Below are 10,760 nucleotides of genomic sequence, written 5' to 3' on the forward strand. Positions count from 1 at the left end.
GTTAGAGAAGACTCTTTGTTCATCAAGACAGAAAGGAGAAGCCTTGTGTAGATAACAGAAAATCAAAGGAGAAGCCTTGTGTAAGATAACAGAAAACCAAAGGAGAAGCCTTGTGTAGATAACAGAAAACCGCCAGCCAGAAACTAGCTAATATGTTGATTACTTAAACTAGTTGTGTAATTAGAACTTAGGTGCATATAACATATAACCTTATATGGAAAAGACCATTACAGGGCCGTGGACTTTTACCAAGGAAGAAGAGAAGAGCCTTCCCCAAGCGACCACCAGAGAGTAGAAGACGACCCCCTAGCAACAGAGGGCGCAAGCGCAGAGTACACCCAGAGATACTGCGGACACGGAAGGAAGAGAGTATAAAAAGACTGCGGGAAGGGGAAAACGGTGTGTGAGCCGTAGGCGGAGCGGGGACTCCCTGGCTGCACCCAGTGCTGTTTGCTTGCCATCGCTTGCTGTAATCAATAAATTTCTGATTGACTCTTGAAAGGCTGAACAAATTATTCGCCTCTATTTATAACACCCAGTATCCTCAGTGTCCCCAGTGCCGTCCCAGTGTCCCCCGTGTCCCCAGTGTCCCCCATGCTGCCCCAGTGCCTCCCCAGTGCCCCCACAGTGTCCCCAGTGCCAACCCCCCAGTGCGACCCCAGTGTCTCCCCAGTGCCACCCCAGTGTCCCCAGTGCCTCCCCAGTGTCCCCCCAGTGTCCCCAGTGTCCGTGCTGGGGTCACTAGAGGGCGGCAGAGGCCCGGGCAGGAGCAGAGTCAGCGCCGAGCATCCCGGAGCTCCAGTTATCCCTCCGGGTTTCTCCTCCGGCTCCGGAAACCTGGCCGGTTCCTGCTGGGAGAACACCCAGAGGAGCACGAAGCCCTGGAGTTATCACAGATCCATGGAATTTCGGGGGCTGGAACCCGAGGCCACCGCTAACCCATGTCCCCATCTGCCACATCCAAAGGGTTTAACCCCTCCGGGGACGGGCACTCCACCACTGCCAGGGCTGGACAGCTCTTTCCATGGAGGAATTTTCTCCATGTCCAACCTAAAACTCCCCTGGCACCGTTTGAGGCGTCTCCTTTTGTCCTGCCAGTTGTTACCTGGGAGAGGCAATCCCCACCCGGCTCCACCCTCCCTCCAGGACTGGAGGGAGAGGAAAGGTCTCTCCAGAGCCTCCTTTTCTGCGGGCTGAGCCCCCCCAGCCCCCTCAGCCGGGGTGAGCTGCTCCGGGGGGAGGAACACAGACCCCATCCCCATTTCCTGCCCATTGTTTTCCATGCTCAGGAGCACCACCAGAAGGAAGAACAAATCCCCCTGGCTGGATGTGGAGCCCAGCCCCATGCCAGCAAGGCAGGGACAGCCCCAGGCTGGTCCCAGCCTGCTGGGACGGCACTTTGTGGAGGGAAACAGGAAGCCCTGAAATAGCAGAAGCTGGAAACACGTGGCCAGGGGGAGCTGGGAGCGTCCAGTGTCCCCCCAGCTCCCTGAACAGGCCCTTGACATCATTCCAGGATGAACCCACTGCCCTCTGCCTCTACTCCTGTGGCAGATCCTCATCTCCCACCCAAGCTGATCCCAGCAGAACCCAGCCCAAAGCACTGGGTGCTCCAGGAGCCATCCCTGAATGCTCTGGGCCACCGTGGATCCAGCACCCCACTTGGAGAGGGCACCCAGGGGAGAGGTGCTGCTTTCCCTGCTGCTCCCCTGGCTGGGACAAACCAGGGCAACTCTCAGGGAGGACAAAACCAGCTCTTGGTACAGCCCCTACTGCAAATGCCAGGCCAGAGCTGCTGTCCCAGAGGGATCAGGGGACCCAGAACTGCGTCTGAGCTGACCACACCAAGGGCAGGCAGGGAGGAGGAGGGCAGGGGAGATACTCCAGAGCATGCACAGCTGCAGGGATGAGCAGCAGGATGCTTCATCCCCCTGGCCTCTGCACAGAGGGGCTGCCAGCAATGCCCACCCAGCACCGCCTGTCCAGGGCTGACAGCTGGAATGCAACTGGAGCCAGCAGAAAGCCAGGAATGATGGCTTCAAACAGACAGAGGGCAGGGGTGGATGGGATATTGGCAAGAAATCCTTCCCTGGGAGGGTGGGCAGGCCCTGGCGCAAGGTGCCCAGAGAAGCTGTGGCTGTCCCTGGGTTCCTGGCAGTGTCCAAGGCCAGGTTGGACGGGGCTTGGCGGAACCTGGGACAGAGGAAGGTGTCCCTGCAATGGCAGGGGGTGGAACAGGATGTTTAAATGCCCTCCCAGCCCAAACTAATCTTGGATTCTACGAACAAATCTCAAAAAAAGTATATATCACAGCCAAATGGGAAAAGCTGAAAACTGTAATCTGAAGTATTCAGCTTTACAAGCTGAACTTGTCCACAGCAGTTGGACAGGCAGGACACGGGAGGCACAGGTGAGACACAGCGAGGAAGGAGCATGGCTGGGCACTGTGCTCCCAAAACACGAAGAATTGCATGGGAACAAGCAGATATTCCAGGTCCAAAGATCGCTGCTGGAGCAAGCTGCTGGCCTCTGGGCACAGAAATCGGGGATTATGGTGAGGAGGGCATTTGCAGGCTCAGCCCCTGCCTGAATGGAAGCTTGGAGGCAGGGAATGGTGGCACAGGGCTGGATTCTCCTGGTATTGGATGAACGGGTTCAGTTGTGAGGTTAATGCCACTAAGCCAGCAGGGAGCCCAGCCCGGTTCAGCCACGACCCTGCTGTTCCCTGAGCTTGCCCTGACCCAGCTCAGGCTCGGCACCATCACACCAAGGGCCCTGTCTGGGTTGCGAATGGGGCTGGTGGCATCAGGACAGCTCCTGACGGAGCAGAGGGTGGCAGGAGGAAGCTCAGGGAAAGGATGACTTCTTGCTCCATCCCGTGCCCCAGCCATGCTCCAGCCGAGCAAGCTCCAGCAGCCACCAGCACCTGTGGCTCATCCCTGCCCGCTCCCAGGGGACAGCACGGCCAGGCCCGGCCAGGGGAGCTGAACAATCCCGGGAAGTGACCGGACGGGAGGGACACGAGGGGACAGGATACCGCGCTGGCCACTGCCACCGGCATTGTCTGTTTGGATGGCTGCGGGATGAGGTCAGAGGCTGAGCAGGGAACAGCGGCCGGAGAAAGCAACACCAAGCCCAGATCACAGCGCCCGCCACGCTCTGAACCTCATCGGGGACTCAGGGGAGGCTGTCTCCTTCCACCTGTGGGGGCTGGGATCCCTGGGAGGGGAAGTCTCCTGTCCCCTGGGCAGCTGGAGGTCACACAGAGGCTCCCCAGGGACAAATCCCAGCACTGCGGAGGATTCTCCCAGCCCTGGGGTGCAGCAGCAACCCCTGGCAAACACAAAAGGGCCCAAATTCTCCCTGTCCTGTAAATGTGGAAAAATCCCTCTATGCTCCAAAGGCTTGAGCCCCTCTGCTCTGGAGCCAGGCTGAGAGAGCTGGGACTGCTCACTTGGAGAAAAGGAAGTTCCAGGGAGAACTTAGAGCCCCTTCCAGAGCCCAGAGGGGCTCCAGAAGAGCTGGAGAGGGACTTAGGACAAGAACAAGGAGGGAGAGGACACAGGGAATGGCTTCCACTGCCAGAGGGTAGGGATGGATGGGATACAGGGAAGAATTTTTTCCCTGCGAGGGTGGGCAGGCCCTGGCACAGGGTGCCCAGAGCAGCTGGGGCTGCTCCTGGATCCCTGGCAGTACCCAAGGACAGGCTGGACACTGGGGCTTGGAGCAACCTGGGACAGTGGGAGGTGTCCCTGCCCATAGCAAGGGGTGGAACAAGATGGGCTTTAAGGTCCCTCCCAACCAAAACCATTCTGGGATCCCAGAAAAATATATGAGGGGGCTTAACAGGACAGAAAGCCTGTGACATCCCTGTGGTTAGGTTGTCTCCCAAAATAGTTACAGCCTCTTCCACTATCACAGCCAGACTGTCTGGGCAGCCGGGGACTTCCCCTCCCCAGAGAGCTGAGGTTCTTCTCCAAATTGCAGCGTGGCAACAGCTTCTTTTAGGGGAACTCTGCTGACTCTTTCTGCCCCCTCAGTGGCTGGGGAGATCCTTCCAGGTGGGAGCAATTTCACTGAGGAGCATCACACCTTGGCAGGGTGAGGAGCTTCTCCAGCTCCATCAGCCCCCTGGTATGCGCATGGTGGTCCTGCCTTGAGGGATGCATCCCTCCATCCCTTTTTCCTGGGGACATGAGAGTGGGGGAAAGCAGGGAGGTACAGGCAACACCTGCCCTGAGGTGGTCCCTACAGTGGTGCCCTCCAGGCAGTATAGGAAGGATGTGACTGGCTGGCAGCCAGGGCCACCTCCACGAAGCTGTCACCTCCATGTCCCAGCAGATCCACCTGGGTCCCCAGGAAGGCAGGAGATCTGCTCCAAGCCAGAGCTGCATTCCCCAGCCTGGAAAAGGGGCTTGCTGAGGACCGTGGGAGGAAATGTGTGGGACCCAGCGCCTGCTCCGCTGGCAAACGCTCCCGTGGGCTGCGGAGGAGCCACAGGGAGCCAGGCTTGTGGAGCTGGGCTTGTGGGAGCAGCTGCAGGCTCGTGCAGCCGCCTCGCTTGCGTTACCCACTTCCCGCTGCCACCGCTTCTGGGAAAACACCCGGGGGCCCTTGGAGAGTGCAGCAGGGAGCAGTGACCGCCTCGCTGGTGGCCCCGTGCAGCAGCAGCACAGCCCCACTCCAGCCTGGCCGGGAATGGTTGGATGCTTTTCCTGCTGTGGGGAGCAGGACCCTGGGGAGGAACTTCCTGTATGGCAGGACATGCATGTTCGCTCTGATTGATTTTGCAGCACCTCCAGGGCACGTGCAGGGCACACCCTGCAACCCATGGACCCTCTGACCCACAGACATTCCTACACACCAGACCCTCCAGCTCATGGACCCCCCAGCCCCTCAGCCTTACATCCACACATGCAGACTGTGTAAGGCACAGTTGTGGTATCTGTTCCCGTCCCTGGTGTCCAAATTGAGGTGGCTGGTGGGAAGTGTTCCTTTGCAGGCCCAGCCATGCTGGGAGGGAGGGAGGGAGGAAGGGGACCAGAGCTGACCCCCTGCCCCAGATTTCTGCTCTAACCCTACAGACTGTCATCATCTTCTGTGATGATGAGAGTGTGGGAGCAAGGTCAGGGTTCCTCCCAGGCTGCACAACAGCCCTTGGACAACTGTCCCTCCATGGGACAGTGGATGTCACAACCTCCATCTCAGGGCCACTGTGGTGTGTTGTCAAGCTCTTGCTGGGGTTCCCAGGAAAAAGAATCCATCCCCTGTCCCCACAGAAGAGCCCCCGTGCCCAAAGGGAGCTGCTTCAGCAATGTGCAGAAGCCACAGAATCATGGGATCATTTAAGTGGGGAAAGCCCTCCAAGACCATCGAGTCCAACTGTTCCCCCAGCACAGCCAAAGCCACCATTAATCCATGTCCCCAAATGCCACATCCACATGTTTTTTGAATATTTCCAGGGGTGGGGGTTCCACCACTGCCCTGGGAAGCCCAGCACAGAGGTTTAGGATGATCTGCTGTCAGCACAGGCTGGGCAGGACAGGGCTGGCATTAGGGCCTCTGTCTGTCACCCCACACACAGAACTGGCACTCCACAGTGACACCCCCTGAGCCCCCAGCCCCAACCTGAGCAGGTGCTGAGGTCTGTGTCACTGAGGCAGGAGAGGCTCCTGTGCTGATGGGACAGCTCAGCCATGGGACTGGGGCAGCTCCCACCCACCCCGAGGGGCTGGAGGAGCCCGGGGTGACACCCCAACCTGCTCCTGGCAACCCCCACAGCAAACAGACCCCTGGAGCGTCACCAGAGCTGTGCTGTGGCTGCAGGGGTTATCAGCCTCAGCAGATTTGGGGCTGGAAAATATTTATTTCTGTAGCTTGGCAACATTTGCCACTACTGTGGGGGTGGAAGGGGGCAAATGTCACTGGGGACAGTGACAGCCCAAGCATTGCTGTCACCCATCAGGACAGTGCTGGCTGGGGGGGGGGGGTTAAAGCTCCTTCCTGCACAGGCTGGGGAGGAGCTGCTGCAGAACAGGATCATGGGTCAGAACAGAACAAACACCAGAGTCAGAGCAAGACAGCGAGGGCAAAGCGCTGAGCGCAATGACTCAGAGGGGAAAAACGCCCTCAGTGCCACAGGGCTTGCTGCCATCAGCACAGTGGGACAGTCCCCACACCACCCTGGCCCCAGTGATGGGGGCTTTGTGTCCCCACAGAGGGTCACGGGCAGATCCCTGAGTGTCACAGACATCTCTGGGTGTCACCACCTTGGCACACACTCACTCCCATCTCCTGGCTGCCCCTCGGGGTCCATTTGGGACAGACATCAATGGTCACATCACATAGCATGGGGACAGCAACAGCCCAGAGCATCCCCCTGCCAGCCCTGCCCAGGGGCTGCCATCCTCCTGCTGGACCTGCACTGCCAGGCTGGGATCTGTGTGTGCTCAGAGCCTCCTCAGCAGCATTGAGTCCTGGGGCTGCCAGAGGGGGTGTCCAACATCCTCCTGCTCAGCACCCAGGGACCAGGGATGAGGGCAGAAAGCGAAACTGCCCGTTTCCTGCTCAGACAGGCAGAGCTACACGTGACCCTGCTCCACGTGAAGATCACAGGGAGAGAGGGGGATGAGCAGAACCACAGGTTCCTCTTCTGTCATCCCAGTGCTCATGGTGGCAAACTGAAACTCCAGGGAGAAAGATAGGAGGGGAATCCTGGGGGGACCCATCATCCACGGCCAAATCTCACTCAAAGCTCAGCTTGGCAGAGGGCTGCAAACTCACAGGGCCTTGTTCCTGGGCTGCTGTCAGCGGCAATATCCAAGGGAAGTGGCACCAGAGCATCTCCCTTTGGAAGCAGGACCCCCGGAGCAGGGCCCTCCATGGCAGAAGGATGACAGGCAGTGGTCCATCTCCTTGAGCAGGTGGGGAAAGGCATGGACTCTGCACCCTCTGCCACCCCACAGCGTCTGAGCACCAAGGGGGAGGCAGGACAAGGGATTCCTGCATTCCTCTTCAGGAGGCACGTGCTGCTGAACTTGCTTCCCTGAGGTTTCCCCCTTTTCCAATGCCAGTCCCACCAGCTGGCAGCCCTAGGCATCCCTGCTCCCACCCCTGCCAACAGGAAAAAGATGGACACAGACAGGCAGAGGTTTAAAATCCTGTTCACAGAACCATGTCCCCTCTGTACAGCACAAAACATATTTTTTACAGTATTTACAGCAGCAGCTGGGGCAGAGGCACTTGGGGGGCAGAGAGGGGCCCGCTTTGGGGCTCCCCATGCAAAGCAAAGGTCAGCAGTGACAGATGCCACCAAGGAACCAGGCTTCCCACCCTGGGGGGGGGGGGACACTGAGGTCACGCTGATGTCCTGCAAGCTGATCTTCCCCAAAATTACTCTGGGGGCTTCAGCAGCAGCCCAGCTCCCCCCCAAAGCCCAGAGCCACCAGACCTGGTCCAGGGCAGGGCCAGGTGTTCGCCCAGGGCTGTCCTCTCCTGGCGCTGGCAGAGCCTTGCCACCATTGTCCCGCGGCCGGATTCATCCCCACTGCCCGTCCCTGTCCCCGGAGCCATCCCCACCCCAGCCAGGGGTGCAGAAGCAGAGGCAGCGTCAGGGAGACTCAGGGCTGGGGCTGCTCCTCTCCAGACTCCACAGCACAGCTCACATCTCTGCAGGATGACACAGAAGATGATGACAGTCTGCAGGGTTAGAGCAGAAATCTGGGGCAGGGGGTCAGCTCTGGTCCCCTTCTTCCCTCCCTCCCTCCCAGCATGGCTGGGCCTGCAAAGGAACACTTCCCACCAGCCACCTCAATTTGGACACCAGGGATGGGAACAGATACCAGAACTGTGCCTTACACAGTCTGCATGGGGGAAAATGTTTTTTTAACCAGTTCTCTCTGCCTCCAGCCTGCCATGCAGGGCCCCTGTGGGAGGAAGTGGCTTCTGCCTCAGTTTCCCCAGCAAAACAGCCATTGGGGAGCAGCCAAACTCTCCAGAGCTGCTGGGTACAGATGCCAGAGATGCCCAGCACAGCATCACCCCCTCTCACAGGGACACCCCCAGGCTCTAACCAGGAGGGAAACATCTGGAGGAGGAGAGCATGACCCAACAGGCTGGGATTGCCCTCCCTGCCACCACACAGGACCACTCTCCTCCCTCCTGATGGGGTAGGTTAGGATACACCACAAGGGAAGATCCTTTTTTTCCTCCTGCTCACCTTCCCCCACAAGTAAAGAGCAGCCTCTGAGCAGCAGCTGGAGGGAGGCTGCAGGCAGAGGGCTGCAGGTCTCTGTGCATGTTCCCAAAAACATCAACAGCTCTGCAGGCTGTGCTGTTGGGCTTCACTGCCAGGGCTAACCCGGCCTTCATGTCCCCAGTCCCCTCCCCCAGGCATCAGCACTGCACCTCATCTGAGGAAACTGAGGCAGCAGGGGGGGAAGACACTTAAGCCATGGAATTTCTTCCCAAGCTGAAAAAGCTGGAAGAGGGAGGTGACATCCATGAGCCCCTCCCCAAAAGGAAGGATGGAAGGGCTCCACCAGTGCAGCCACAATCAAGTTCCAAGCCCCCTGCAGCGGGACCCCCAGGCAGAGGAGGTGCTGGCCAGGCTGTGCCAAGTCAGGGGCAGTGGGGGAGCCCCAGCCCAGGTGTCCCCTCCCGTGGGAAGTGCAGGGATCAAAGCTGGGCATGTACCCTCCAAGGCTTTATCCAGGTCTGCGATGAACTCCTCCAGCTCCTGCGTGTCTCCGAGCTTTGCTAGGGGGGAAAAACACAGTCAGGCCTTCCCATTCCCCCTTTCACTGGGGAGAGAGAGACCCCAACCCCTTGTTCCTGCACAGCTGCTCCAGCTGTGTCTGTCCCAGCCAGTCCAGCCTCAGCTGGGAAAATCCCAATCCAACTTCTGCTTCTTCCAGGCTCCTGCCAGGACACAAGGGCTCATTCCCACTCTGTAGGGCCCCATTGGCACCCCCCTATCCAGGGCTGGCTGTCATTGCCAAGCCCAGCTGAGCACAGAGAAGGAAACCCTGCAAACCTGTTCGGGTGGGGCCAGGCTCACCTTTGGTGGGATAAGTGTCAGCTGGGCCGTTGAGGTGCTCCTCACTGGAGTTGAGGCTGCTTCCTGGGGATGTGCTGGCACCTGCAGAGACAAAGCATCAGTCTCTGGCCTGGGCACAGACACCTGATGAACACTTTGCAGGAACACGATCACGCCCATGGCACAGGGTGGCACAATCTTGGAGACCCCATCTGCTCCTCCCCTGCTTCCAGGAATGCTTGGAAAATGGAACTGAGTTTCTTTCTCAGGTCAAAGAGCACCAGAGGTTGTCTGGGTACAGTTACAAGGACAGGGTTATTACAGAGAACTGGGTTATCCCCAGCCTCTCACGGTGCTGCAGCAGCCTGACTGGCATAAGGAGCCCTGGCAGATATTGGCAGGTCCTGGGCCAGTATCCAGTGGTCATCCCCCCATTGCTCATCCAGCCCACCTGAGTCAGGCAGCATCAGCAGGAAGAGGTGTTCCATGGAGGAACCATGGAGCTCCCACCCTGGCAGACACCACCCTCCCCAGGGCTCCTCACCCCCAGCCCCAGACTCACTCTCCAGCTCATCAATGCCACTGTCATACACACTCTGTCCCGCTTTCCTCTTCAGTTCCTCCAGGTGCTGCTGGTACTGACTTGCAGGGCCTCGGTCGAAGTCCTCCATGACCTCATCGAACTCCCTCAGCAGCTCACTGAGCTCCTCAGCCATAGCTGGGGGAAACGTGGGGGTGTTGGGGTGCCCACCTGGCAGGCAGGTGAACCTTTCGGGAGCAGCCCGGGCTGGGGATGGGCAGAGCCGGGCTCCAGGTCCCGTCTCTGCAGGCAGTGGCCAGCACTGGTCCGAGCACACCCAGCTCCTCAGACAGCTCAGCCTTCCCTCCAGCTCATCCCACAGCTGGGCTGGGGCCAGCCCAGTCAGAGCTGGTCCTACACAGGCTTGATAGAAACCCAGAAGGGTTTGAGCAGGAAAGGACCTTAAAGCCCATCCCATCCCACCCCTGCCATGGGCAGGGACACCTTCCACCATCCCAGGCTGCCCCAAGCCGCAATGTCCAGCCTGGCCTTGAGCCCTGCCAGGGACCCAGGGGCAGCCCCAGCTGTTCCGGCAGCCTGGCGGCACAGGGAGGAGCGGAAGAGGGCACAATTCCCGGCCGGGGCAGCCTGGGACCCCCGGCTGCATCCCGCTGCCAGGGAATGCCCGGAGGCTGCGAGGGGACACAGGAGCGGAGCCCCTCGCAGGTTCCGAGGAGGCGGCATCCCCCGCTTCGGCTCGGCTCGGTTCGGCACTCACCGGCTGCTCGGCTCCCTGCGCTCCGGTCCCGGCGGCAGCGGCTCCTCCCGCTCCGCCCCCGCCGCTTTTGGCCCCGCACCGGGGGCTGGGCGGGGTCTCCGGGAGGCTCCGCCCCCAAACGGCCGCGCGGGACCGGGGGAATCCCGGGGTCACCCCCCCAAACACCCCCTAACAAACACCCCAAACACCCACTAACAAACACCCCAAACACCCCCTAACACCACCTAACAAACACCCCAAACACCCCCGAACAAACATCCCCAGACACCCTCAAACACCCCAAACACCCCCTAACAAACAACTCCAAACACCCCCTAACAAACACCCCCAAACAAACACCCCCAAACAAACACCCCCAAACAAACACCCCCAAACACCCCCAAACAAACACCCCCAAACAAACACCCCCAAACAAACACCCCCAA

General features: G+C 59.6%; 1 protein-coding gene across 2 annotated transcripts; it reads right to left on the minus strand.

Annotated features, from left to right (window-relative positions):
• Window positions 1–7,147: 7,147 nt before the first annotated feature.
• Window positions 7,148–10,435, minus strand: LOC128814600 (regulator of cell cycle RGCC-like). Of its 2 annotated transcripts, XM_053990586.1 has the most exons (5): window positions 10,336–10,435; window positions 9,600–9,755; window positions 9,059–9,139; window positions 8,695–8,757; window positions 7,148–7,668 (listed from the first exon to the last, which is right to left on the minus strand). In XM_053990586.1, the coding sequence occupies exons 2-5, from the start codon at window positions 9,751–9,753 to the stop codon at window positions 7,661–7,663; spliced, it is 306 nt and encodes a 101-aa protein (XP_053846561.1). In that variant the 5' UTR covers window positions 9,754–9,755; window positions 10,336–10,435; the 3' UTR covers window positions 7,148–7,660. The 2 variants fall into 2 exon arrangements, with proteins under 2 accessions (XP_053846561.1, XP_053846560.1); XM_053990585.1 differs by lacking the exon at window positions 10,336–10,435 and having other exon boundaries at window positions 9,600–10,322.
• Between the last annotated feature and the right edge of the window lie 325 nt (window positions 10,436–10,760).

The sequence above is a fragment of the Vidua macroura genome, chromosome 14 (assembly GCF_024509145.1).
Source record: "Vidua macroura isolate BioBank_ID:100142 chromosome 14, ASM2450914v1, whole genome shotgun sequence".
Classification (NCBI taxonomy): Eukaryota; Metazoa; Chordata; class Aves; order Passeriformes; family Viduidae; genus Vidua; species Vidua macroura.

Bases quoted from the DNA above. Each gene is read 5' to 3' on its own strand.
- LOC128814600 (XM_053990585.1), bottom strand. From the start codon at position 10,224: ATGCAGCCGGGGGTCCCAGGCTGCCCCGGCCGGGAATTGTGCCCTCTT. The intron at 9,140-9,599 runs GTGAGTCTGGGG...TTGTCTCTGCAG, and splicing joins TGGCATTGATGAGCTGGAGA to GTGCCAGCACATCCCCAGGA. The intron at 8,758-9,058 runs GTGAGCCTGGCC...TTTCCCCCCTAG, and splicing joins TGACACTTATCCCACCAAAG to CAAAGCTCGGAGACACGCAG.